This window comes from Priapulus caudatus, unplaced genomic scaffold (assembly GCF_000485595.1).
Source record: "Priapulus caudatus unplaced genomic scaffold, Priapulus_caudatus-5.0.1 Scaffold159, whole genome shotgun sequence".
In the NCBI taxonomy this organism is placed as follows: domain Eukaryota; kingdom Metazoa; phylum Priapulida; class Priapulimorpha; order Priapulimorphida; family Priapulidae; genus Priapulus; species Priapulus caudatus.
Window position 1 is genome coordinate 154,102 of NW_014577220.1, and position 26,288 is coordinate 180,389.

General features: G+C 38.2%; 2 protein-coding genes and 1 long non-coding RNA gene across 3 annotated transcripts; 1 reads left to right on the top strand and 2 right to left on the bottom strand.

Annotated features, from left to right (window-relative positions):
- Positions 1-581: 581 nt before the first annotated feature.
- Positions 582-10,614, bottom strand: LOC106806419. Its single transcript, XM_014808347.1, has 12 exons — positions 10,331-10,614; positions 6,964-7,051; positions 6,335-6,499; positions 5,826-5,978; positions 5,254-5,396; positions 4,894-4,974; positions 4,345-4,409; positions 3,373-3,483; positions 2,863-3,264; positions 2,230-2,297; positions 1,789-1,914; positions 582-1,470 (listed from the first exon to the last, which is right to left on the bottom strand). Exons 1-12 carry the CDS (start codon positions 10,481-10,483, stop codon positions 1,226-1,228), a joined length of 1,800 nt encoding a protein of 599 aa, XP_014663833.1. The 5' UTR covers positions 10,484-10,614; the 3' UTR covers positions 582-1,225.
- A 207-nt stretch (positions 10,615-10,821) lies between these two features.
- LOC106806420 (dnaJ homolog subfamily C member 25 homolog) lies at positions 10,822-24,067 on the top strand. The gene is made up of 13 exons (XM_014808348.1): positions 10,822-10,940; positions 13,251-13,279; positions 13,686-13,751; positions 14,005-14,058; positions 17,964-18,018; positions 18,341-18,447; positions 20,141-20,212; positions 20,472-20,537; positions 20,810-20,874; positions 21,458-21,544; positions 21,670-21,778; positions 22,466-22,531; positions 23,025-24,067. Exons 1-13 carry the CDS (start codon positions 10,823-10,825, stop codon positions 23,142-23,144), a joined length of 1,014 nt encoding a protein of 337 aa, XP_014663834.1. The 5' UTR covers position 10,822; the 3' UTR covers positions 23,145-24,067.
- On the bottom strand, positions 14,297-17,097 carry LOC106806421. The gene is made up of 4 exons (XR_001393542.1): positions 16,882-17,097; positions 16,080-16,146; positions 15,869-15,947; positions 14,297-15,371 (listed from the first exon to the last, which is right to left on the bottom strand). It is a non-coding gene; the product is annotated as an uncharacterized LOC106806421 (long non-coding RNA).
- Positions 24,068-26,288: the final 2,221 nt, after the last annotated feature.

Consider the following 26,288-nt stretch of genomic DNA (forward strand, 5'->3'; position numbering starts at 1 on the left):
TCTCTCTCTCTCTCTCTCTCTCTCTCTCTCTCTCTCTCTCTCTCTCTCTCTCTCTCTCTATATATATATATATATATATATATATCAGGAGTTAATAATGACAAATTCCTGTTATTCAATCACTCAGTTAAATTTGACTCCTAACTTTTATACACAACTAGCTACATATACACAGAACATTAAATTCAACAACAGTGCAACACAACTGGGATTTAAGCTGAGTTTATCAACATTTAGTTGTAACGTTGACAAGTTGATCAAGTTTTCAACGTTGTATTTCATTGTTTCTATCAGATGTTTAGCGCATATTATTGACTGTGAGTCGGAAAACGTTTCAACCTTTAAACCGCAGGGTGCGTGGCGTCGATATGGATATGCAGTCTTCCATGTATAACTTGCATATACTAGACAGAGGGCACTCACGGAGAGTGCATACCTCCGCGAGCATGTAACATGTATGTGCTCGCTGGTGGCGGCTGCTGACTGACTCGCCTGCTGCTGACTCACCGCTCGCTGACTCGACGCGCTATCGATCGCGCCGCCTGCTCGCTGACTCAACACGCTATCGATCGCGCCGCGCAGACTGGACACACACACACACGAGAGCGATTGCATGACCTCCGTTTGCGCGGAGGTAATAATAGCATAGCATAGCATGTATAATAGCATAAACGCGCATGCAAATAATCTCCCCCTGGGTGGAAGGACACGTACATCCCCTCATTGCTATTCTCTGAGTGGCTGCATGCAAGTTAATCAATTTGTAGACCAAAAGTTGAGAAATAATAACATGTTCTAATCTTTCAACTAGACTAGTTGACATCAATCAGTTGACCACTCAATTTTTTACAAAATTGATATCTTTGGTATTGAACAACTACATAAAGCAACGAAGAGTGTTGAGGAATGCAACTGCTCTCAATAAGCATAATGTATTACTTTCTGCTACTATATAGTTTTTAACATGAGTACAAAAAATAGCAAAACCTATTCTATTATACTAAAAAGAAGACAAATTAATTTAAAATCGCCATTTAAGCTCATCAATCGCCACGAATCAAGTGACTAGCCACACATTAGCATAGAGAGATAAAAGCCAATGGCTACATAGCATTGATAAAAGATATGGAGTCAGTGAACCAACGATGGTACTGCTCAGACATTGGATTCAGGAGAGATAGATCTGCTTGCCATACAAAGGGACAGGATGAAATGCATCCACTGGTCATACCATAGCACCAGACGAGATGCTGTGAAGTTCGGCAATAGCTGCATTGCATGCATCTAATCTCGCCTTGTAGGTTGCATGTAGTTCAACCATTTCTTCCATCTGCCCACCAATCTTCTTCTTCTGTTCCTCCAAGTGCTTGCACTCCTCCTGTAGGGGTCTCAGCTCTCGTAACAGCTCCTCAATGCGCTCCTTCTTCTTTTTCAGGGCTAGTTCCATCTCGTTCTTATTACGCTGCACAACTGTAACAGTAAACAAGAGTGTGGTGATCCATTTTAAGGTGCTTATAAAGAAAGTAGATTGAAAGGGTTATAGGGCCATTTCGCAACAATACGTGACGTGGTAACAGGGTAATACAATGGAAACTTGTTACTATACACAACAAGATAACAGGGTAGCATAAACCTATGTGTATTCAGTATAGGTAGTACAAAGGTTCATGACGGTAGTATTGCAAAACAAGTACCAAGTAATAATGCATAATAGTGTTACTAGGCCTAGGTCACATGCAACAGGACATCTGTTCTCTAAGCATTGTACTATTGTCTATAGAAATATACCTTTAAACTTCTCATTATTGTCAGCCAATCCTGCCAGGTAAGCCTTGCGATCTTCATCCAGTAATACAGAAAAGCTATGATTTTTCAGTTTAATGTAAGCGGTCAGGGCTGAGGCTGTTCCTAAGGCTGCAAGTCAACAGAAGCAATATTAAAAAGCTACCCAAACAAAGCAATCCATATTATTAGCTCATTTCTATATTCAGTTTGTAAACTGTAGTGGTAACGCATATGTTTATTAATTTACATAAATCAAAGAAGTAATAAATTCGCAGGAAGAAGTAAATTCGCAGAACACGAAATGTGTTTTGCATAATATTATATTACCATATAGCTTCACGATTAATAGTTTCATACCACAGAGGTTTTTGTCATCCAGCAAACCCAGTGTATTCAATATTAATTATGTCTTGACATACAGGAATAGTAATAATATAGTCTTACATGCTTTTGATGCAATATCATCATCATCGCCACTATCATTGTCAAGATCACCATTGTCGTCCTGGTCCCTAAAAACAACATAAGGGATGGAATGATGAAATTGGTACACAAACACTAAACCATAAAAACACATTTAATGCCATTTGTGACCCGCTCCAGCATAATACGAACTAAGTCGCAAGTCATTGTTTTGAGTAATGAGCACGCACACATGTCAATGCTGAAAATGGCCTACCTGGACAAAAATGAAATTTTTACACCAAAAATAAGTTCCTAAGTGTATATTTAATCCGGATATATAGGTTCAGATATCTCTAGATTATTATGGTCATTTTTAATTAAAAAAAAAAAAAAAATTTTTGACGGGCCTTTGACCGCTCATCTCCGACTGGGCCCCTTACCCGGAACGCTTTAACTCAAAAGCTGCATATTCCGGAATCAGTCGGTTTCCGATCTTCAAATTGCTGTAGATTGGTTAATTCTTTAGATATAGCCAAATACTATATATCATTTTAAAGATAATTAAATGATCTATTCAGATATGCACATAACTCAATTTATAGAATTTCCTACTTAATCCTGGTTTTGCTGGAGCGGGTCACATTTTAGTTCTACAAATTCTTAAATGCTCACATTGTGACACCATCTTCTTCCTCTTCATCACATTCCCTATCATTGCAAAGCTTCATTTCTTCCCCAGTAGATGTCACTGATGGCCCCTCACCAGAAACTTTTCGAAATGCAGAGCCGAACTGCTTTTTAGCAGTTTGTTGCCGCTTTGTTGAAGAAACCTCTTGGACAGGTTCACGGCATAAAAGTGTTTGACGTCCTAGCCTTGGTTCTGATTTCTCTTTAGCTGGCACAATAACTGAAAGGGGAGTTTTCGCAGTGGCATCATCATGTGTCGAGTCGACCTGTTCTGCTGTAGATGAAGATGCTTCTGTCTTGTGGGTACGCACACACGTTACGACTGGGGTTAGCCGTGACATAGCTTGTGAATGTGGATCAGTCTCATCGAGGGTTGGCGTGGGTGTGCTGTAAAAACAACAACGATTTAATTAATAGTGTGAGGGTTATTACTTTCTCATCTCATGAGTGAGAAATTAAGCCAGTTCTTTATTACTTTCCAGAAGAGAAACCCACCTGCTTGCCTCTATGGTAGCTTGGCTACCTTTCTTTGCACCACGTATGCCTGCCATGGATCTATAGTCAGGTGTACCTGTGCTCTTACGAGATTTTTTGTGAGGTGGCTCCCTGTAACCAATAACCAGATTCTTAGAGTGAGATAGTGACACCGATCACAAATTACTTTAAAAGAATCCACACACGCTAAACAAGTAATCTTTTCCAGCAATACGTGTATTATGTTAGTAAGTTCAGTTAAAGCCGCACTATGTGCATCTACACGCTAATTTCTCCAGTACTAGACTAGCAAATACTTCGTGTCATGCAGAATCATACTACCTTATGACAAAATAAACTCTAGTTCCTCCCATTTCACTGCGCGTTGTATTATAAAAGGCATTTGAAAATACCTCCAATGTTGTTCAAATTCTCCAATGTTGTTGACAGTTTCGCGTTGCTCTCCCAAGCAACCATGCAGCGGTGCTGCGGTACGAGTGTAGCAAAGATAAAAACATGTGACGTCACCTAACCGCTTCGAGGCTAAATTGTTTGGCAAACAAGTCGGCGTTGACGCCAGATTACCAGATTTCGCACCTCTTTCTTGTGGGTTTTAAGCAAACGCGCAGTGAAATGGGAGGAACTAGTTTATTTTGCCATTTAAGGTAGTGTGATTATGCATGACACGAAGTATTTGCTAGTCTAGTACTGGAGAAATTAGCGTTTGGATGCGCATAGTGCGGCTTTAACTATGATAAAATATGTGAATTTCAGCAATTTTTATTAGAAGTACATCTCGTTAAATTACATCTGTCTTAAACGTACTCACCTAGATAAAGTACTTCCTCTGCCAGCAAGATATAAACAGAATGAGTATGATAGCCACTTACTAAAACACGACACACAATCGACATAATTTATATAAATATTCATGTCAGGAATACCGTTTTCAACTAAAATCAATTTTATGCTTCAGCTGTTGAAAAAACTTACACAATAGATGACATGCTTTCTTCTGACATAGGTTGTCTGCGACCCACCTTCTCTTGGATAGGAAGCTACAATCATAAGAGGTTGCATACTTATAAGGCCATGCAGTGATCAAAGCCAGCTACCGACCTCACATACGCACAACATCTACTAATACTACAAGCCCAAGTGGAAACCCACCAGACGTTCTGTAGAAATCATGAAGACGGTCACCATTACTGGGTAATCATACGTATACGACGTTATTATGCATGCAGCCAATTGAGAAAACACATTTCTGTGTACATTGTCATATTTTAAATGAAAAATAATTCATGGGATGTTCTGGGTCAATAATCTACATACATAGAGATTTGTAAAAATAAATAAATCTGATGAGGATAACTGGATATTTTCAATAACAGAGTAGATATTATCCCTAACCAACCTGCAGCTAACCAGCATTTTCTGAGTTGGCTGAATCTTTTCAGAGTCAAAAATGTATGGCTCTTACCATGTGTTTTTAACTTACATTGTGATATTTAGTGCAGTAGCATCTCCAAACATACATACCAACTCCCTTGCTAATTGTTGGAGAAGGCTGCAGACTTTCATGGCACCCTTGTCAATAGCAACATCGAGCAGCACCTGCCCCTGAAATACAAACACACCCCGAAATAATTATGGCAGTCCTGTCACCTATGTTCCTCCGACTAGCAATGTACCTACAGCAATATGAACAAATCTTTGGATTAGGAAGAGCAGTTGTCACATGTGAAGTTATAAACGCTTCAGCTTGATTTCATGCATATAAAATGAGAACGCGGTGAAAAATGTTAAATCTGTGCTGCCATCCATTCCAGGAAGAACGTAGAACAGTACTGGCATTGTTCATCTAAGAATTAATGGAGGACTTCCTAAGTTCATGCTCACTCGTTCATTTTCAAGGTCAAGGTTTGGCGTGCCATAGTCCAGCAGTAGTTTAACGATGGTGTAGTTCTCATCATTACGACAGAGGATATGCAGTGCTGTCTCTCCCTTAATGTTCTGCGTGTTCAGCATCCTAGTGATGGCCGCTGCAATGTAAAGTATACTATATGCTAGTTCATCCGTATCGTCACCTACCTATTACTTTAACTAACTACTTGTCAGTTAAGCCAAATCGTCATTCTTCTAGCTCATCACCCCGTTTAATTAAGACTTATCTAGAAAAAAAATTAAAAATTAATCAATCCCATTGACATATTATCATTTCACCTACCTGATAATCTTCACAGAAATGACATAATAAAACGGTAATAAATGGTATAATGACATCCATTAAGGGAGTGATGCAAACCCAATCATTAATAAAATTTAAATAAAAGACCGAGTAACTCTCGGTCCAATAATTAATATGCATGCTATGACCATAATCGTGTGTATTATGTTATTACACATACAGTTTAAGTTTTAAAATAGTCCAACACCAATGCAAATTCAAACACAATGTACACATATATTACCTGGTCCCAACTTGCTAGCTTCATCCATCATCTTTTGCATAATGGCTTTCATTATAGGCCCCTTCTGATTGTTTTCCTCAATGATAACAGCTGTATCATGTATTGGAAGATTTCCTTCCGCATTCTTCACTATCAGACAATCCGGTAACAGCTCTAAAAGATAACATGAGTTGATTTGCCTCCATGAAAACATCTATATATGGTATATGCTAGTGCAACCCATTGTGACAATGAAGTTAAGATGCCACAACCTTGCAAGGAAATGTTTAGATATATTTACTGTGAGCTAGGCCATGTGCAAGTGGCAGACAATGTAAATGATTATCACATAAATACTTTTCCCTAAATAAGTCTGCATATGGCACAATCGATACAAGCCATTGGAATTTGGCATCCTTCCTGCTAATATTTCTTAGTATATATATAACTTCCTAGGCAAAGGCGTGAACAACCTACAGATCCCACATGCTATTTTATTGCACATTTTTTGCCTAATTGTACTTTATTACCAATAAGATGCAGAATGTTCTCTTTGTTTATCTTGCTGCGGAAGCTGGGAATGCCCTGACCGAGCATCTGTATGCTCCGGTGCAATGCCGTGTGTCTGGTGACGCGGGTCTGTGAACATGGCCGACATCCGTGCTTCAGAAGCCATTCCACTACAATCAGCTTTCCTGCAGTCACAGAAACACAAGTATCTTTATCACTGCTAGTGAAGGTGTGCCACCCTTTAATGATTTCTAGTTTTCAGTTAACTAAATAAACGATGGCATTGCAGTAGTCAACATGAGAAATTCTCAACTTGCTATTTGATTTGCTGTACATAATATATAGTAACAGACACAAGCACTCACGCATGCACACACACATGCACACACACACACACACACTGCACACATTTTTGTTGAACAAGAACGTTATGACTGGAAACATTAAAAAATTGATGCTATTTCTGGGTTGTTTATTAGATTTCAGAAATCGTCCTGCACAAATATTCATGTATTAGCTTATGCCAGTGATCGAACTATCTACATATTTTCCATGTTAAATTAGATAAAAATAATAACATATATGAGTAAATACCGAGATGCAAGTAAATTTGATAAAAGAGCTGTCGCCATTGCTATTGCAGTATTACCTAAAACAGCTGCCCAGTGCAACAGGGGAAACCTGTAAGATTGCTGCATATCTTGTATGTCATTATTTCGCTCCCAGCCACTGGCCGACTATAAAAAATGTAAAGATATTTAATAATGATCTATGAGATATTTGATAACAATCATGAAAGCCCTGAAAATATTTAATGTTGCCATGGTAATAATACATGGATTTTACTAAATATTAATTTTTATAGTAGCAGGCCCTTCACTAAAGATTCAGGAGAGGCTATATAGTGTACAGACCAAAGTATGCAGCTTAATTTGCCATGTGCCAGCTTCTAAAGATACCCCTGCTAGTAGCTCTAGTTCTAGACATGCTGCCTATAGTGCATTACTATAAACATATTACTCTGTAATCTAGCGCAACTGTATTAATCATAGTGCTGACTGTGGGCTAACACAACATATCTCAAACTTGGGGCCATTACACCCCATAGGATTGTGAGAAGGTTTCCTTGGGGTTCACGAATCACGACATATATGTTCCCCAAAGTCCATATTTTTTCAGTTTCTGAGTGCAGTCAGGACTGCCACAAACTTTGCTAGCTATGCAGCATATATATATATGTCAAATGAAGGACATTCCAATATGGAATGTCAGAAAAAAAAAAACTGAACTTCTTTCTTTGAAGATGACACATGGCAACAGCAGTTACTATCATGCACTCATTTGATCGAGAACAACTAACTAATCGGTTTTACAAAAAAACAAGAGGGAATCTAAATGTTTACATGCAAGTTTTGCATGCAGAATGCAGATACAATGATGGGCCCAATTAATTTGTTAATTTGGTTAGTTCAATCATGCGTATACGCATATATATATATATATATATATATATATTAAATCAGATATTGATAATAGATATGATATCAGAATTTATTAATTTGCAACTAGATTATAGAATTCAGGAAATTACGTCGTTATTGTACATTTCTCTCAAAAGTTTCTTTCCGGAAGGAAGGTAGGGAGCATACTGCACATCTGCTAGGACTCGCACACACAGCGGCGCTGCATCAAACACCACCAAGAAACAGTCAAGTTTACAATTGGTGCAATTGAATAGTTGGTCACAGTGCCAAAACCAAGTCTAAGGCAACCAATGTGGGTCGAGATTGTTAGTTTGTATAATTCTGGCAAGAAACACTCCACTACTGGGCGCTAGGATATTTTATTATTATAAGACGTCGAGCTGTCCGTCCCCAAATCATTTTCGCAAATGTAGGGGTAGGCCCTTTAAAATCGACAGGGTGTTGTTGAGGGTGTTGTATATGTATACAGGGCCCTCGCTACCCACTTGCCAATTCGCCAATGGCGAACAAATTAGTAATCTGGCGATTGAAAGTCTTATTTGGCGAAAAAAGTGACGAACGGCTAGGGCCTTTAAAATCGACAGGGTGTTGTTGAGGGTGTTGTATATGTATATATAGTATATATATATTAATAAATATATATATATTATATATATATACTATATATATAATATAACTATATATTATTAGCCCAAACTAAAGGCCAAGACACACTGCAGCGACAGTTGACGACCGTAACGACAAACAACTTTTCAGAAAAATTAGAAACTATTGTTTCCTATAAGCCAATGCACACACACGCGACAACGACCGGGCGACAACCCGACGACAAAAAATATTTATGAACGTTTCTATTCTCCAGCGACAGTCGCCAGCGACACTTTACAAATAGCCAATCGGCAGCCGTTTCCATCGGCACGTGACATTACGATTACGGCGTAAGTAACCATAATGCTAGCCAAGACGTAGACTGGTCTCCGGCGCTAAACTCGCGACACATGTCACAAACAATGGCGGCGCGAACGATGTCTAACCAAATCATGGCAAGCTGGCAAAGCCTGTGGCAAGCTAGACACAGTACGTACAGTACATGATAATTTGCTGCGTATATTTTACTTTATTATCTTATCCTTATGCCTAGAGAGTTTTTGCAGCCTGTTATTTAAACGCAGTGGCTGGAGGTACGGCAGCCGTCGTTCGTTGAAGCCCCTTTTTGGCGTTATGGTTTTTACCGGTTAGGGTTAGGGTTCTAGCTCATCTAAACTCTCAAATCGTGAATTTATTTCCCGATGCGTTATTTCGAACGACGTGGATATTTGTCCGAGCATCGGACACCTGTTCGTATGCGCTATACGTCCAAGCAGTTGTTGCGCATGCGCTGTTCATGTTGCATGCCGCAGGTGCACGGCACGAGTGACGTAGGTAGGAAGTGTGAAGGGGTGGTTTGGGGGGTCTCCCCCCAGACAATTTTTAAATCTAGACGCTCTAAAATGCTATTTACCCTTTAGATTTTTGATTATTTTATGCCCTTTAGGCTGGGGGCCCGTAGCGTTTTGCTACGGCAGCCCTACGGCTGTGACGCCCCTGCATACATGTGTTGCGTATGTGGTTATACACTATAGATAGTGTTTGGTACTATCACTCGCGTATATATACGAAACCGAGCGTATCAAAATAGAACCGAGTCAGTTTATAGTTAGTGTTAGGGCTGGGGTTAGGGTTAGGGAGTAGGTGCCTCCCTAGACTAGCATTATATTACATTTATGTAATACAACATGAACAGCGCATGCGCAACAACTGCTCGGACGAATAGCGCATACGAACAGGTGTCCGATGCTCGGACGAATACCACGTCTTATTTCGAAATCTGGCGCCACCGCCGCCATCTTTGTCTCTTTAAGTATGAAACCGAATGGACTGCCGTACCCGTAGCCTCGAGACATTAAGATACGGCTGCAGCGCATGCGTGGTGTGACTGCCGTACCCGTAGCCTCGAGACATTAAGATACGGCTGCCGCACCCGTAGCCACTGCCTTATTTAAAAGCAGCAGGATGAGTTTTTGCCGTTTGTTCATGTGATGATGTGTACCACTGTGGCGAGTGCTTAGTGCTGGGTGAACTTTGACCTAACGTCGGTCGCTGTCGCTGCAGTGTTTGCGCCAGTCGCCGCGACTTTTGTCGTTTGTCGTTACGGTCGGTCGCTGTCGCTGCAGTGTGTCTTGGCCTTAAATATAGCTCATAGGGTCTATGTCCCCCAGGGTACTGCCGGTACGTACCCTGGGTACGGTCCGGTATACCGGAACGTACCCTGGTCACTATTTGATATGGTTAGGGTTAGGGTTAGGGTTAGGATTAGGGTTCGGGTTCGGGTTAGGGAGTAGGCGACTCCCAAGACTCGTTAGTGGAGTAGGCGAGGTACGGTTTGGCATATTAGATAGTACCAGGGTACGTTCCGGTATAACGTACCGTACCCAGGGTACGTTCCGGCAGTACCCAGGGGGACATAGACCCTCTCAGCTTAAATATACCTACCTTTTCATGAATATTAATGTGTTTTTCGAGTTCCAAAATATCGCTAGGATTATCATTCTGGCAATTCACTAATGAAATTAACATTTGGTTGTGTTTTTGCGTACAATCATTTTCGCAGAACGGTGGACATAAAACCTTCCAAGTTGAACCCATCACTCCTGACAGAATCAAATCTCCTCGTAATGTTTACAAAGAGTTTCCATTCAGAACACAATAATATGGGTATACCAATAATATGTTCCGCACAGAAACAAACGCTAAAATGCCGGAAACGAATACGGATATTACTGCTGCTCTGCCGATCCGAATGTTCCGATCTGATCCGAATTTTAATAAATACTGATTATAAATAAGTAAAAGCAAATATAATAAAAAGGGAATTTTTTTGGAATTATTTACTATTTTCAGTAAAAATATTATAAAGTTAATAGTGCTAGCAATTTCAAACGACAATAAATTATCCCAGTTTTATTCGAAATGCATCGTTTAAAGATGGCAGCTCCCATTAAACCTAAACACGTATACACCGTTCTGGTCATTGCTACCATTTTTACGCAAGCGAACGGATTTTTAGAGGGATTGTATTGTGGCCAAGAAAACTGCTATGATGGTGTGGTATTATTAATAATTGTAGACATTTGTTGACATTAGCCTAGTGTGATTTAAATTAGTTATTGTTATTTTACCGCCTACCTTGACAGAATCACACATTCACAATCACACTGTCACTAGTACTAGTAGTAGTAGTAGTACTACTAGTACTAGTAGTACTACACTTGGAACGTTTCAGTAATACTAATACTAATAGTAATGGTAAATAAACACGAAATGTAGGCGCAAATACACTTTTCTACCGGTCAATTTACTGTATTTACTGTATTTTAATGTACAGCCACACATCACATCAAGTGTTTGTATGGCTATCATTATCAAGGGTTAGGCAGCTTGCGCTTATATAAAACCCTGAACTGTTCAATAGCGGCCTAATTCGATTTTAAATGTGAGCAAGTCTTTTGCCGCAATAACATGTTGGGGAAGGCTGTTCCAGCTGTCAATCACTCTCTGAGAGAAAATGTTTTTCCGTAGTTCGAGACGACTGCGCTCTTTGTACAGTTTCATGCTGTGACCTCTGGTGGTGGACAGGATTGCAGGTGAAAAAAATGTCCTATGATCAATATTCTCCAATCCTGTCATGATCTTGTAGGTCTCGATAAGATCAGCTCTCTCTCTACGTGTCTCTAGAGTAGTCAGATTCAGCCTTTGTAGTCTTTGCTGGTATGACAAGCTACCCAATCCTTCCGACTCAATATGGCACGAAGGGTAATATGGGAACATGGAAAGGGGATATGGGAATGGAATAGGCATGGAATGGGCATGGAAAGGGGATATGGGAAGGGTAATATATTTTTTTATGGGAAGGGTAATATGGTATGAAGGGTCGTATATGGCACAAAGGGTACGAGGGGAATGTATTTGCTACCAAAGTCGTAATTTTTATTTATTCGCTATCGACTAATAATATACGTAAATGCCGTTCGTATGCTCTGCAACACGCAATTTCATCGCACGTACACCGCTGTGGCCTGTGCACAACCTTTATGACCGGGAGTTATTAATATTATTGAAGCGTTCCAACTTCAAGTGCCCGTGGCAGAATATTGTAATTTATTGCACTTTTTAAGATAGATCTCTACCGGCGCAGGCCTGTATAGAAGGCTAACCTTCCAAACTATTCATTTACTGGTTATTGTGGCTGATAGACAAAAAAGTCGAAAATGCAAAATATTTAAACTGCATAATTTACAGGTGTACAAGTATACTACAGGTATAATATACAGGTATACAGGGGTAGAAATAAGGAGAAAAAAAGAGATGGTCCACAGGACCATCTAGTTTGAAATTTAGATGGTCCTCCTAAATTTCAGGTGGTCCTAAATTTCAAATTGTTCTCTAAAAGTAATGCAGCATGCAAGCGTAAGAAAGAGATTTTACATGGTGAAAACATGATTTAATTATTCACCTACAATGAGTGTATCAAACGATACACTAATTGTTTATTGTAAATGTGACCAAAATATTCAATGGTCTGTCGGAGCATTGACTTTGAAAATCTGATGGTCCTCCTGATTATTTGATGGCCCCGGACCATCGGACCATCGCTTATTTCGACCCCTGGGTATACATATATAACAATTTAGTGATGGTGATGGGGTAGCAAAAAATCACGAGGGCATCAAGTCAGCTATTTCTAAATGCCAATCACAAGTTTTGTATCAGCATGGGAGAGAGGCTTCAAATTTTGTCAGAGATGTGAGATTTGGGGTTATCATTTATAATGTTCATCGATAGGGTTATTGCTGTTTTTCAAATGTAAATAAAGCAATCAAGTCGTTCTATTCCACGAAGAACCAACACAATGCAATATAAAAAATATAAAAAATTACTTTTGATAGGGAAAATAGAATGTCAAATTGAATATTCAAATCAAATTTAAGCAAAACAGTTGGGACTTGTTTAAGATAAGGTCAACTCAACTGCCTAAGGTAAAGTTTTTTCTAAACACGCCTCTAAAAGGGTGTGAACAAAGTGATTTATGAAGGAATAGTTAGGAGGATCCTATAGGATTTCATCCATGGAGGATATAGCACTAGCAGTACTAATTATTATTAACTGAACTGAAATAGATGTGAGCGTTTAACCATTCACAAAGACACGACAGTTCTTGACCCTGTGTATTAAATCTATATAAGGTGGTTTTATTTGAAAGGGTTCTTTGATTGCTTAATTAGAAGATTGAACAACTTGAGAGCATAATTGTTTATACTTGCATGTTAGGTAAAAGAACCAATACTCAATTATATAAATACATGCTATAATTTATTTATATAATAATTTTAAATGTAAATATTTTAAATTTCAGTCATTGGTGTCACAAGAGATGCAACCAAGGTAATGCCCAAGATATATGACTACTGTATAGTGAATACTAGGGGTGAACCGGATCCAACTTTTTAAATTCCGGCCTGAACCGGAACCAGCCGGAACTTGAAAAAAGTTCTGGCCAGAACCGGAACTTTAGCTGGGAATAAATTTGACATATATATATATACTATATATAACAGTGTAGTATATATCATGTTCTCAATGCATCTTTCTTTTAAATGTAAGAAACGCATGTTACAGACATATGAACTTTCACTGAAATACACAAAATGTGTGTACAAGTTCTACTATTTAAAAATAACAACTACATCATGATATATTATAAAGTTAGAACAAAATGCGTTTATTGAATGAATACTTGGTTTTGTTGTCATTCTACCTTAAAATAATTGATTTTAATAACAATTTACAGCAAGAAATCACAAAAGCCTACAGGCAGTTGGCTAAGAAGTTGCACCCTGACATGCACAAGAGTGCAGTAAGTAAATTTATTTATATTTAAGTGTGTATTATCAATAGGTATCTATGAAGAATGTGGACATAAATAATATTAAATATTAAACTGTAAGGTTTGTTACACCACTGACACACATTTGATTAACAAAGATTTGCTGTTATTCATGTATATGTTTCGTATAGAACTGCATGTACAAATATAGTTTATTATAAAATTATTATTTATTTAGTTTAATTTCATGATTGCATTTTAAAAATTCTTCTTTTGTTTCCAGGCAGACAAGGAAATTTATGGAGAAAAATTTCAGGCCCTTGGAAATGCCTATGAGGTGAGCGAATCTTAAGTGTGTTAGCAGATTGTATACATCCATCTAATCTATCTGCATGCTAAGATAGCCAATTAGCCATATTAGTGTACTGTATGATACAGGACGCAGGTTGGTACTCGCGCACGTCCTGTATAAGCATATCTCATTGTTATTAAATGTTTTACCAAGGTGCCAGTGTGGCAGGCAAAATTCCTTGATTTGCTATATGCCACAAATAAGTCTGAAGACAACATCATAATTTAGTTCTTGAAGAATTTTGGACAAACTTTTATTAGCTCGAAAATTTTATCGATAATGTGATAACTTTGCATTTGTGTAGATTAGTGACCCTACCACAATTTCTTTATCACCTTAGACAGCTCAAAGCATTCAACGAAAGGAATGATTATTGATACACATACATGTGTATACACATACATGTATATACACATACATGTACATTCATGTACATACATGAATTGTATGTCATGTACATCATGTACATACATGTACATACAAATACACATACATGTAATTTAAAGTGATTGCACCTGCAGTGTTATTTAATTATCAACAGCTTGTGGGAGTTTACGTAGAATATAAATACCATGATTTCCTGACATAAGGTATGATTACAATAAAATACATCACTATATTATATAGATTGGTCCACATGTTCCTGTCAGAAATGAAGAGGGTTAAGTAAGTAAGTAAGTAATATGATATGGCAGTCAACTAATGTTGTATTTTTGCCATAAAATAATATATACATTTATCTGCTAGTGTAAAACGTGCTGTTTAGTAATCTGGATATTCACAAAAATCATTAGTCTTTATATGCTAAAACATTGCACTTGATACACTGATCGTTCACTGCTGTGATATTTCGGACCATAAATTAGTTCCATTAACCTGTTTATGTGGCTCGTAGAGTCCAACTAGTCCAAATCACATTTTAGCAAAGATAGATATCTTGAACAAGATAGACGGGAGTATACACGTTAAACAAGAGAAATTCACAGTGAGCGTGTGAATATAAACAGATACCTTGTCTGTGTTACACCATAGATATATGCACACACTGTGTTTGTATATATCTATGGTTATACTCACTGCTTATTTCCTGACAATACTTCAGTATGGCAACCAATAGTATAACATTTACACATCAAATGTCCATCTTGAAATGTTCTCATTGCCAATCAGCCATTGCTGCATTGTGTACTCCTCCATATGATTTGCCAGATGCTGTTATAGAACTTGTGTCTATTTCCTTCATGATGTTGTCATCGGGTAGCTTATTCGTGTATCTGTCTAGCCACTGATGGAGCAGCCTGTAAAATATGTCAACCATTTCATATACCATTTCCTATGCTACAAACGAATATTTGAGTACCGTTTAATAATATTTTTTCGTGATTAAACCGAACTGGAAAAGTCATGTGCTGTGGGTTTTACCCTGGTTACTTAAAAAAATACATGTAACTGTATCATGTGACCAGCAAGTATCGCCAGACTTTTGCAATTAGACTAAAAGCACCTTGGATTCAGCCTTACATTAAATCTATTGACTATTTTGATGCTTATGTTGACACCTATTGCAGAGTGCAATAATAATTTGACAAATAATATGATGGTAAAGATCTTGATAGACATCTAAGTATATGATTATTTTAAAAAAATGATTGGCTTTATTAATAAAAACAGGAAATACCCCTACCCCTATCCATATTAAAGAAAGATGAATAATTGTATAATATATATATATTACTGAAGTTATTATCTATTATAATGATTTATTTGTGTAATTAATAAACATGATTAGGCTTACGTCATTGCAACAGGGGTAATTACGTCAACGACAAGGAGTAGAATGACACACAGGTAGAGAGGCCATAAGATGATATCACCTGTCAAAAAAAGATTGATGCCTAAAATAGTGTGATTGGCTAAATCAGCTCTTATATATATATATATATATATATATATATTGCCTTAATATTACATACATGTGTGTATCTAATCATTTTATCGCAACTTACCAATCTGTTCTTCTTCCATTTCTTAACACGTTTTTGTGGCTGTAGCTGGTTCCACGTACTGCTCTTCCTATAGTAAGAATACAAAACTGTATACGCATTCCCTCTTTAAACATCTCAGCTCAGAGTACAAGTGTGTGAACCTCGTACAGCATGGATAAGATACGTATCTATTACCAAGACCAGCTTTGTTCTTAGAAGTCAGGAAATTGTGTGGATAATATGCTTGGTGACCTAACTGATGTGCACAAAACCTAAGGAAACCCACCTGTTTGCACTGCTGTAGCTAGTATGTAATTATATAGCAGTGGTATTGCCATATCCTCATCGGTCGTGGCAGGAATGGCTGCTTATGCAAACATAACGTTTACCGTGCTAACAAATTTAATTGTTCCCCACACTCCCAGACATTATTTCCTTATCCTGCTCCTGAGACTAACCTAGATTGAGTATTGAAAGATTCTTGTTCACATTCATGTGATATTCATTGATCAGTAGAGCTAGTGTGCAAAATAAATCACAAGCATATCAAACGCAATACTTGAAGACATTTCGATTTCTGAAAGCATATGGCAGGCCCCTAATTACACTGGGACACACGGAGGCATGCTGTGGTGTTTTAATCACTGAGTTACTTATAAATTAACTTCAGTTCCTGAAAAATCAGCTCAAAATGTCTCAATCTGTAATTTTAACATCACTCGTAGCTAAGATAGCCTATAAAACTGTACATATTTCTCCAAGAGTCCCAACTCTGAACTGCCAGTGATAAGAAGAGAGAATCACTTGTGGCTAACCAACTTACCTCCGTAATTTTTGAAGCTTAGCTACAGGTGTGCATAGAATCCTTTACAGGAGTGTGGTCTGGCCAACCTATTGGTACTCAAACTGTGCCAGGAATGCATGCCTTGTATATATCCCTGTACCATATGTGGGGTGATAAGTATACTTCACCTGTGTAAATGGCACGATGTCGCATAGCCTTGTTTGGAGCCCTTGGTATTTACACGCGTATGTTCAAGGGTCATTGGAGTATGTATGCTTAATATTATGGATTAGTGCTAAAAATGTGAGTTTCTAGCTTTATTTGCTGAGTCTGTCTAAAATATTGCTTGCCTAAACATGTTTTATTGGCTATAGACTATAGCCAATTAAACATGTATATAGTGCACATCCTTTCCTGCATATGTACGTGTGGCTTATCTCGCAGAGTTACAGGGAACCGGATGGGGGTCAATCACCCTGTTAATATGAGGTGTCAGCTCTAAACAACACACAAAAATGTTTCGCAAGTACACTATAGCTACTAGTCAGGGAAAAATTTTATTTTTGGGGGGCTACTTTTCAAGCTCGCGTGCATGAAAATAGCACTCTAAAATTTGGTTTGCATTGAACTTTATGCAAATTTACGAGGGCTCTTTTTGGCATTTCCGTGGCTATTTTTGCCATTTCGGGGGCTAAATCGCCCCGAGCCCCCGTGTATTTTTTTCACTGCTACTAGTACTGCTTATTGCACTAACGGTGAGGAGCTCGCAAGCTCATGTTGATATATCTGGTACCAATGTACCGTCTTTAAATTAATAAATAAATAAAAATAAAATAGTATAGCCGGCTACAGATCACTGATGAATTTACAAGCCCCCCTCCTCCCACAGTTGATATGTTAGTCCCCCATCCACGTATTTCCACTTTAATCACTGCATAGTTCCATTAATATTTTCAAGCATTTTTGTGATCATTCTGTAATTTTTTAATGAAGTTACTTTATCTTCATTGCTTATAACATCGTAACCTGTATGTATAGGTTCATGGAAGCTGTCATGAATTGGTACATCAGTAAATGACATGTGAACAAATTATAATGGTAAATGAAATGTGGTTTTGCAGATTTTGAAAGATGAGGAACAAAGAAAAGATTATGATTATATGCTTGATAATCCAGGTACTCTTTTCTTATTCCTAAAATTGTATTACTAAGTAGTATGTATACAATTAGTAAATATATCACTGACTGCTGATATCTGGCTCAAACACATGTAACTGGATATAGTCGTGTTGGCTTTAGGATTCAGTATGTGTCGTCTTTGATATTAAAGTAGTATCATATCTGCTCCCTGTGTGTTAGAGTACAAATGCTGCATCATAACTCTAAGGAAAATAAATTTGTTTATTCTCCTTCCTGTATGCTCACAACCAATATTTTTTACTTAACGCGTGTGCAAATGATGTATGTGAATTTTAATCGTGTAAATTATGTATTTCAGAACTTGTGTACCGCCATTACTACAGATACTACAGACGGCGTGTGGCTCCCAAAGTTGATGTGCGCGTTGTGATCGCTGTGACCATTACAATTATTTCTGCTATACAGGTAAAAATGCCATATCATATTTTATAGTTAACTGCAGATTGTGTGAGAAAACTGGAGAATCATTAATTAGCTCACAGGTAATTAAACACAATGTTAATGCAAAACTATCAATGAGGTGATGAATAAATTGCTGTTTAGTTCCTTGTAGGTACAGCTTTATACACATTGCATGCACATCAGTATTGATGATATAAATGATGAAGCTTAGTTTTTAGCTCATCTGACATAGTCAGATGCAGCTTGTAGAATCGCATGATCGTCCGTCCGTGCGTCCGTCCGTCCGTGCGTCCGTGCGTCCGTCCGTCCGTGCGTCCGTCCGTCAACAGTTGGGCACAAATCTTAACCGCTCGACGTACGGTCACGATATTCGGGACGTGGGGGGGTAATCCGAAAACGAGTTGGGATGTCGAAGCTGGGGGTCAAAGGTCAAAGGTCAAGAGGTGTAAAATAAGGGGGAACATTCACTCCTTAACTTAAGGTATAGGGAGGAAATGCAGAATTGCGGCACAAATCTAAACGGCTCGACCTAGGCTTGTGATAGTCGGTGTATAGCATCATGGTAGGAAAAGCCATCACTGTGCCGAAATTGGAGGTCACAGGTCAAAGGTCAATGGGCACAGGGCAGATTTTAGACATTTTCTGAGGACATGGTCTGACAGAGCAATTGAAAAACTTTTTTGTTTCAGCGGTGACCTACCATTTTTATGGCTTTATTGAAAGGACCATGAAATGTGCTTTCCACTGACGTGCGAAGAGTAAGTGTCTGATAACCTTTTGACCCTCAAGAGGAGGGATTTAAACATGGATTTGTTAACTGTTACTGTGTTAGAAAGAATTTGACTGCTGGGTTTGCTAGTAGAATCTATACATGCCTGGATGTATGAGGCTACAATGTCACACTGAAATTTCAAAAGCTAAATTTGCTTGAAGAAGGTTTATGCTCCTTAAATCGTATAATTTCTATGGCATTCTGTACTGTCAGTGTGTTAATATGCCACTGCCAGTGGCCACTGCCAGTGCATGTGGTGGTGATAGTATGGTGTAGTTTTTGCCTGCGTTAATTAGGTACAGGTGGCAGCTCTCTATTGCAGCCTGTAGGAGGGTTAAACATTGATTTGTTTCTCAACTGGGTTGGCGAGTACCTGTGGTTGTGGAACGCTCCCATTTTACAGTGAAATTCCACACATAACTCTTACTTGAACAATGCTTACTTAGGAGATAATGAGATGAGTTATATATGAGATTCTGTAGTGTACATTATGAATAGTTGGAATAGTCACTAGCACTCAAATAATTACCCAGGAGTGAGGCTGTGGATTTCCCAGACTTAATTTTCTCATCAAATTTTGGCACCAATATAGACGCAAATGTGTACGTTCTTGAGCTTATTCGGTCCACTAATCACTGGCCTACCTTGATTTGTTTTTGTTTTAATAGGGTTAGGGTCACAATGCACCATAAAACATTAGTTTCAGGCACGCGATTTGTATCAACCAATGGGATTTGGGAGTTATGCAGAATGCAGAAGGTTGCTGAAATGATGTGTACGCAACTGCGTATCTGCATAACTGCGCCTAACAAAGGTGTCACTACGCACAACTTAAATGTTACGTTTATAACCGTAGCAACAGACCTCAGATGAGCCCAGACGCTCTGCGGCTCTTGTTGCAATTATTTTCTTCTTCTGTTTCAGTATCTGAGTGCTTGGAACAAGTACAATGCAGCAATCAACTATCTAGTCACTGTGCCCAAGTATCGTATCCGGGTATGCACCTCAGAGTTGACGTTGTTTTAATTATAGTATTACACCAAGAAAATATTAGAAAAATGTCGAGGTGTGTGCGTGAGAGCTGTGCTATAATGTTGTGATGAGTGTTTGTTTGTGGGTGCATGCGTGAACGTGCATCCATGTATCTCTTTGTGTGTTCCTGTGCTTTGGGTGTGCAACTCTGAAATGCATGTGTATATACAGTATATCTGTAAATTAGAGTATAAGTTGCAATACCCATAATTAACTGTTCCAGGCATCAGAGATTGCGAAGGAGGAAGGTTTATTCGATCAGCTGAAGAAGCAGAAACGAAGACCAAAGGTTAATAAAATTTATGAATTCTACATGCTGGTAACATAATGTAACAAATGCATTGATGATATCAGGACTGGTGGAGCAAGTAATCCTATTCTATGACATCAGAATCAGCTTTGGTCACTCAGTCATCTTGCATATGGATGAATGTGATGTACATGTTTAAAATGTCTTTATAAACCAGAAATGTTTAAGTAACAGTAGAAAAGTTGTAAATAAGAAGAGAACATAACTGTACTGCATATTGTCACTAATGTTATTATTCCTACGTGTTCCAGGAAGAGGTGAAACAAGAGGAAGAAGCTATCATAAAGCGAGTGGTCGAGGGAAACATGGATATTAAGTAACCAATTTGTATTTATTCGTGGTTTTTATAAGAAATGCAAATCAGGATGCCCAAAATAATTGAATTTGCCTTTTCCTGGATTTTCTCTGACTTCAATATTTTTTCCTTGACTTGTGTAATGCAACAAACCTACACATACAATACAACAATTAACCTTTCTTATTTTCTAAATTTCCCATCATGCATACTTTCTCATTATCATCAAAGTACTGATGAAAGTATAAATTATGAAATAAGTCGTAGTCATCAATAGTTTACGATGTGGACACAAGTATTAAAAAGTCAGGTTGCATTCATGCAGTGCTTTCATGCATCTGCTATGTAAAATACTTCTCTCTGGCATTTTCCTGATTTTTTTAAACAAAATTCCATGTTGTTTCTGTGACGAAAATAGAATTCTTTGCTTCCATGTGACTGCCATGCGTGACGACAGTAAAAAGTTATGATGTTACCATTTGCTATATATAACATTGTTGTATATTTGTTTAATATTGCATTTATCTTCCATGGTCTCTACTCTTAATGTAAGATTTATTTATTATTCTCTTCCCTGGAAATGACATCATTAAATTTTTTCCAGAGGTGGCTATGCAAGACCAAGCATTTATGATGTCTTATGGATGAAAATTATATTATTGCCCTATGCTATAGGAAAGTATATTATCTGGTAAGAAACTTTTATTTATTGTTCTTGTTCATGTTTGTGTGCCTGCTACAATTAGAAATATTAATAATTGAGCATACATAGTAGTTTTACACTACAATCTGTTATCTGTTATGCTTTTCACAAAGGTGGCTGAACTGGGTTTGGCGATTTACTGTCAAGCAGGAGCCATATGATATAGATGCCAAGATATATCTCATCAGGAAGAATCTTAAATTGAGTGAAACACAATTTGAAGTAAGTGAAACCATCACGTTATTCATTTGATAGCAGGAAAGGCGATGGTAGATATTTCACATTCATTGTCATGCAGTATTGTTTTTTATTATTTTAAATAATCCGTAATTTATTGGATAAAGGACAGTCATAGTAATATTGATTAACGATTTAATTGCTACTAAGATTTTGTCTTTTTGACTGTTGTGTCCCCCACTATTACTACTAACTATTACAGACCATGTGTATTAATACTAGTCATTTTTGATCATTCAGGTATCATAGAAACCAAGCTATTTCACTTGTATTGATATTTCCTATACAGTGTCTGTCTTCCACCTTCCCTTATTCTCCCCCTCCATCCTTTCCTCCCTCCCACTTTCTCGTTCTGTTTCTCTCTTGTATATTTTGTCATTCTCTCTCTACACCTCCCTATCTTTCTCGCTCTCATATTATATATGTATAATAATAAATTTAGCAAAATAGAATAGGATGTTAAATGTTTTTATTCAGCAAGCTTTTGAGAATTATCTCTCTTCATCAAGCTATAAAATCACAATACATAAATGACACCCATTCTGTTGTCATTTTATAGCCTGACAAAAAAAGATATCTACATGGGTATTCGTGTGTTTTTACTTATATATATGTATATATGTATCAATCAATATAGATAATTAAGCTGTTGTCATATTGTTGTAATCCTAGGCCATTCCAGAGCGGGAACGAGAGGAATATCTACGGAGACAGTTATGGGAGAAGGAAAAGTTTAAGGTATTGAAAACAAGACTAATTAGTTTTTCCTTTCTTGGGAAAGAAATCTCATTATGTATAGACACCAAATTTTATCAGAAGCCGAGTGGAGACTAGCGAAAGAGTTCAATCGTGCACCACTTTATAAATTTAGGTGGCAATATCTGTGTTGGTTTCTGCTGTGTTATCTATCCTGATGCCATTTTGATGGAAGGAAATGGTGTTGTGGTATAGTCCGATTTACATTTACAAACCGTTGGGCATTATTCATCGATTTGGTATTTGCAGTCATTGAATGTTAAGAATTACACTTAGTAAAAAGGAGGAAATTGCTGCACACATATTATTGTGGAAAATAATTTAACTTTCAGATAAATCAAAAATTTTTACAGGGGCACCAATAAATATTCCACTCCAGTAAACATTTTGGATTTATGTCAAAATGCAATTACTTTATATTTTAAAATGAAATCCGTTCACAATATTCCAAGAACAACACGTTGTTGTGTTTTAGGCATGGCAGAAAGAGAAGGGTGAGGAAATGAGAATCAAACTTGCATCAAGTGCACGCTACAAGAGTTATCGCCGCTGGATGAAGAACCAGGGACCAGGAGGAATAACATTTGATGACTAGTGTTCGGGCCTCTGTTCACACACACACGACACACGCACGCACGCACGCACACACAAACAAACACGAGCACAAACATGATCAGACATGCACAGATTACGTGTATGAGTGTCTGTGAGTGTGTGCGTGCGTACATGAGCAAACATGCAAGCTTGAGCAAGAATTCTGGTCTCTTCATATATAATATATATATATAATAAAATATATATTATATATATGTTCATGTGCATATTTATAGGCCTTTTACCTTGGAACCATGGATTGATTAGCAGTTCAATAGCCTCTTATACAGACGATAGGGTCACTTTGCATAAATCATAGTCAGAGCTCACCGTGTGGCACTTTCTGCCTTGTGTCACTGTATTATTATAACAAATACAATAACGGGTGATTATTGTTTTCTCGGAATTTTTGCCTTAAGTTAAACTACAAATTAACCTTCAGTAAGTGATTACCATTTTATTTTTACAAGTAATATTCTTTGAATACATCCCACCAGCAGTGCTTGTATAGTATGGAGCTGTTATTTCGTCAGACGGGTTTAGTTTTTGTCTCTCTTTATTTGGTACATAATTTATCCGCTTTGTAATACGTCGAATGTTTGGGTGTTGTGGTTTCTAATGTGATAAACGCTTTATACTGTATTCCCTTTCTTTCAGCGTATGTAATGTGTTTGTTGGTAACAATGGTACAAATCAAAATAGCATCACTAAATACCGAGGCTAACACGTCTAGCATTTTTATACTAGACGGATATGGGGGTCATGGTAAAAAACACCGCAGTATGGAGGTGAAGGATCAAAGGTCAGCAGGTGGGAGAATCATAAAATTCACATTTTACCTTGCTCATTTGTTAAGCCTGGCGCACACGTGAGTTATTTTACTCAAGTAAAATGACGCATGAGTCAAATTACTCAACGAAAATCCGCCGCACACGTGAGTAAAATGACGCATGCGTCAAATTACTCAACGAAAATCCGCCGCACACGTGAGTAAAATGACTCGTGCGTCATTTTATTTGAGTAAAATAACTCACGTGTGCGCCGGGCTTAAGGTCTCTGGGATTCTGCTTTGGTACATTAGTGGGGGCAAATCAAAAAGGCTTCAAATGTTGTATTTGCATTTGATCTATATGGACATAATCCAGAATCGTCGTTCTGAAAATGGAGGTAATTATATATAATTTATCACGAATGTCTGATTTCCTGGTTTTCCTAGCATATGTACTTTGTGCAAGTGTATGCTTGGCCTAGCCCTCTGCGCTGTTAACGCTGTAGCAAACCACTGCTTTGCCGACAGTCGCTATTGCAGTATCGCTCATAGGGTCTATGTCCCCTAGGGTACTGCCGGTACGTACCCTGGTTACGGTCCGGTATACCGGAACGTACCCTGGTCACTATTTGCTATGGTTAGGGTTAGGATTAGGGTTAGGATTAGGGTTAGGGTTAGGGAGTAGGCGTAGGCGACTCCCTAGACTCGTTAGTGGAGTAGGCGAGGTACGGTCCGGCATATTAGATATAGTACCAGGGTACGTTCCGGCAGTACCCCGGGGGACATAGACCCTCTCAGCTGCAGTATCAATAACGCGCACACTCAATATGCGTCGTGGAGACTTTTTGGTTAATCAATATTATTACTCAACCTGCATCACAATATTACGTCGTATCAAAATGCATCACTAATAGTAGCATGAGTATACGTCTATTTTAACGTCTGTGCAAGTAAACATACGTTCATGCTATTAGTGTTGCATTATTGGTTGCATGTGATGATGAAATCATGAATGTTAATGAGGGTTTTATAATGAGTGTAACTTTTTACATTTTGTACGTGGTTGTGTCAATGGGTTTTGCTCACCAGCACAGTACAAAGAAACGTGTATGTACATTTATTGCTAATAAATTATGTACTAGTCGCAATCGATTTTTGATGTCATGACTGCAGGTACATGACGTGGACATCCCTGCTACTGACACTGCGATGACAACTATTGCATCATGAGTACTTGTCACTCTATTCATTCAAGGTGAAATCGAAGACTAGCAGGTTTTCTATTGGAATGTTCCAATTCTGTGACATCGTGTGACGAATTTGCGGATGTCTAACGCGCATTATAGTTCACATATAGAAGAAAGCAATCTAGCAATTGAGATGAAGTGCAGTGGATATTTGTGTCCCGTCGTTAAATGCTGATAGGAATTGACGGACAAACATCATATTCGTACCAACAGTACATTTATTTTCAGAATACATTCCGAACGCATACTCATAAGGTTACAAATAAACAGCTAGCATAACGTAAACACTAGCAGGACGTCCCCCATGACAGTGATGAATTATCATCATAAATCGTCATGTAAAGTCGTCAGGTAAATTCAATGCAATGAGAAAGAATTCTTAATTAACGGAGATTTTTTAATTATGACATTTAAATTGGTTCGTTCATTGTTCTACTATGGGATCATGACAATAGTCATACCGTCTGATATGTAGAAAGTGAGTAAGGTCTCTCTCTGTGTCTTTCTCTTTCCCCTATCTCAACTCTCCTATTTCTCTCTCTGTATGTCTGTCTCTCTCTCTCTCTCTCTCCTAGTGTGTCGGTCTCTCTCTCTCTCTCTCCCAGTGCGTCGGTCTCTCTCTCTCTCTCTCCCAGTGTGTCGGTCTCTCTCTCTCTCCCAGTGTGTCGGTCTCTCTCTCTCTCCCAGTGCGTCGGTTTCTCTCTCTCTCTCTCTCTCTCCCAGTGATGTGGGTCTCTCTCTCTCTCTCTCTCTCCCAGTGCGTCGGTCTCTCTCTCTCTCTCTCTCTCTCCCCCAGTGTGTCGGTCTCTCTCTCTCTCTCTCTCAGTGTGTCGGTCTCTCTCTCTCTCTCTGTCTGTCTCTCTCTCTCTCTCTCTGTCTGTCTCTCTCTCTCTCTCTGTGTCTCTCTCTCTCTCTCTCTCTCTCTCTCTCTGTGTCTGTCTCTCTCTCTCTCTCTCCTCTTTCTCTCTGTCTCCGTGTCTCGTCTCTCTCGCTCTCTCTGTCTGTTGCTCTCTCACCTCTCTCACTCGTGTATGTGTATGTATAGTGTATATATCAAAGAACAGATTTTCTTGAAATTGAAATTTTCACTTTTAAAGAATTGTACTTTAAAAGTGACTACTACAACTAA

Bases quoted from the DNA above. Each gene is read 5' to 3' on its own strand.
- LOC106806419 (XM_014808347.1), bottom strand. From the start codon at position 10,483: ATGGGTTCAACTTGGAAGGTTTTATGTCCACCGTTCTGCGAAAATGAT. The intron at 3,484-4,344 runs GTAAGTTTTTTC...TATTGGTTACAG, and splicing joins GAAAGCATGTCATCTATTGT to GGAGCCACCTCACAAAAAAT. The intron at 3,265-3,372 runs GTGGGTTTCTCT...TTGTTTTTACAG, and splicing joins GCTACCATAGAGGCAAGCAG to CACACCCACGCCAACCCTCG.
- LOC106806420 (XM_014808348.1), top strand. From the start codon at position 10,823: ATGGCAGCTCCCATTAAACCTAAACACGTATACACCGTTCTGGTCATT. The intron at 13,752-14,004 runs GTAAGTAAATTT...TTTTGTTTCCAG, and splicing joins CTGACATGCACAAGAGTGCA to GCAGACAAGGAAATTTATGG. The intron at 18,448-20,140 runs GTAAAAATGCCA...CTTCTGTTTCAG, and splicing joins CAATTATTTCTGCTATACAG to TATCTGAGTGCTTGGAACAA.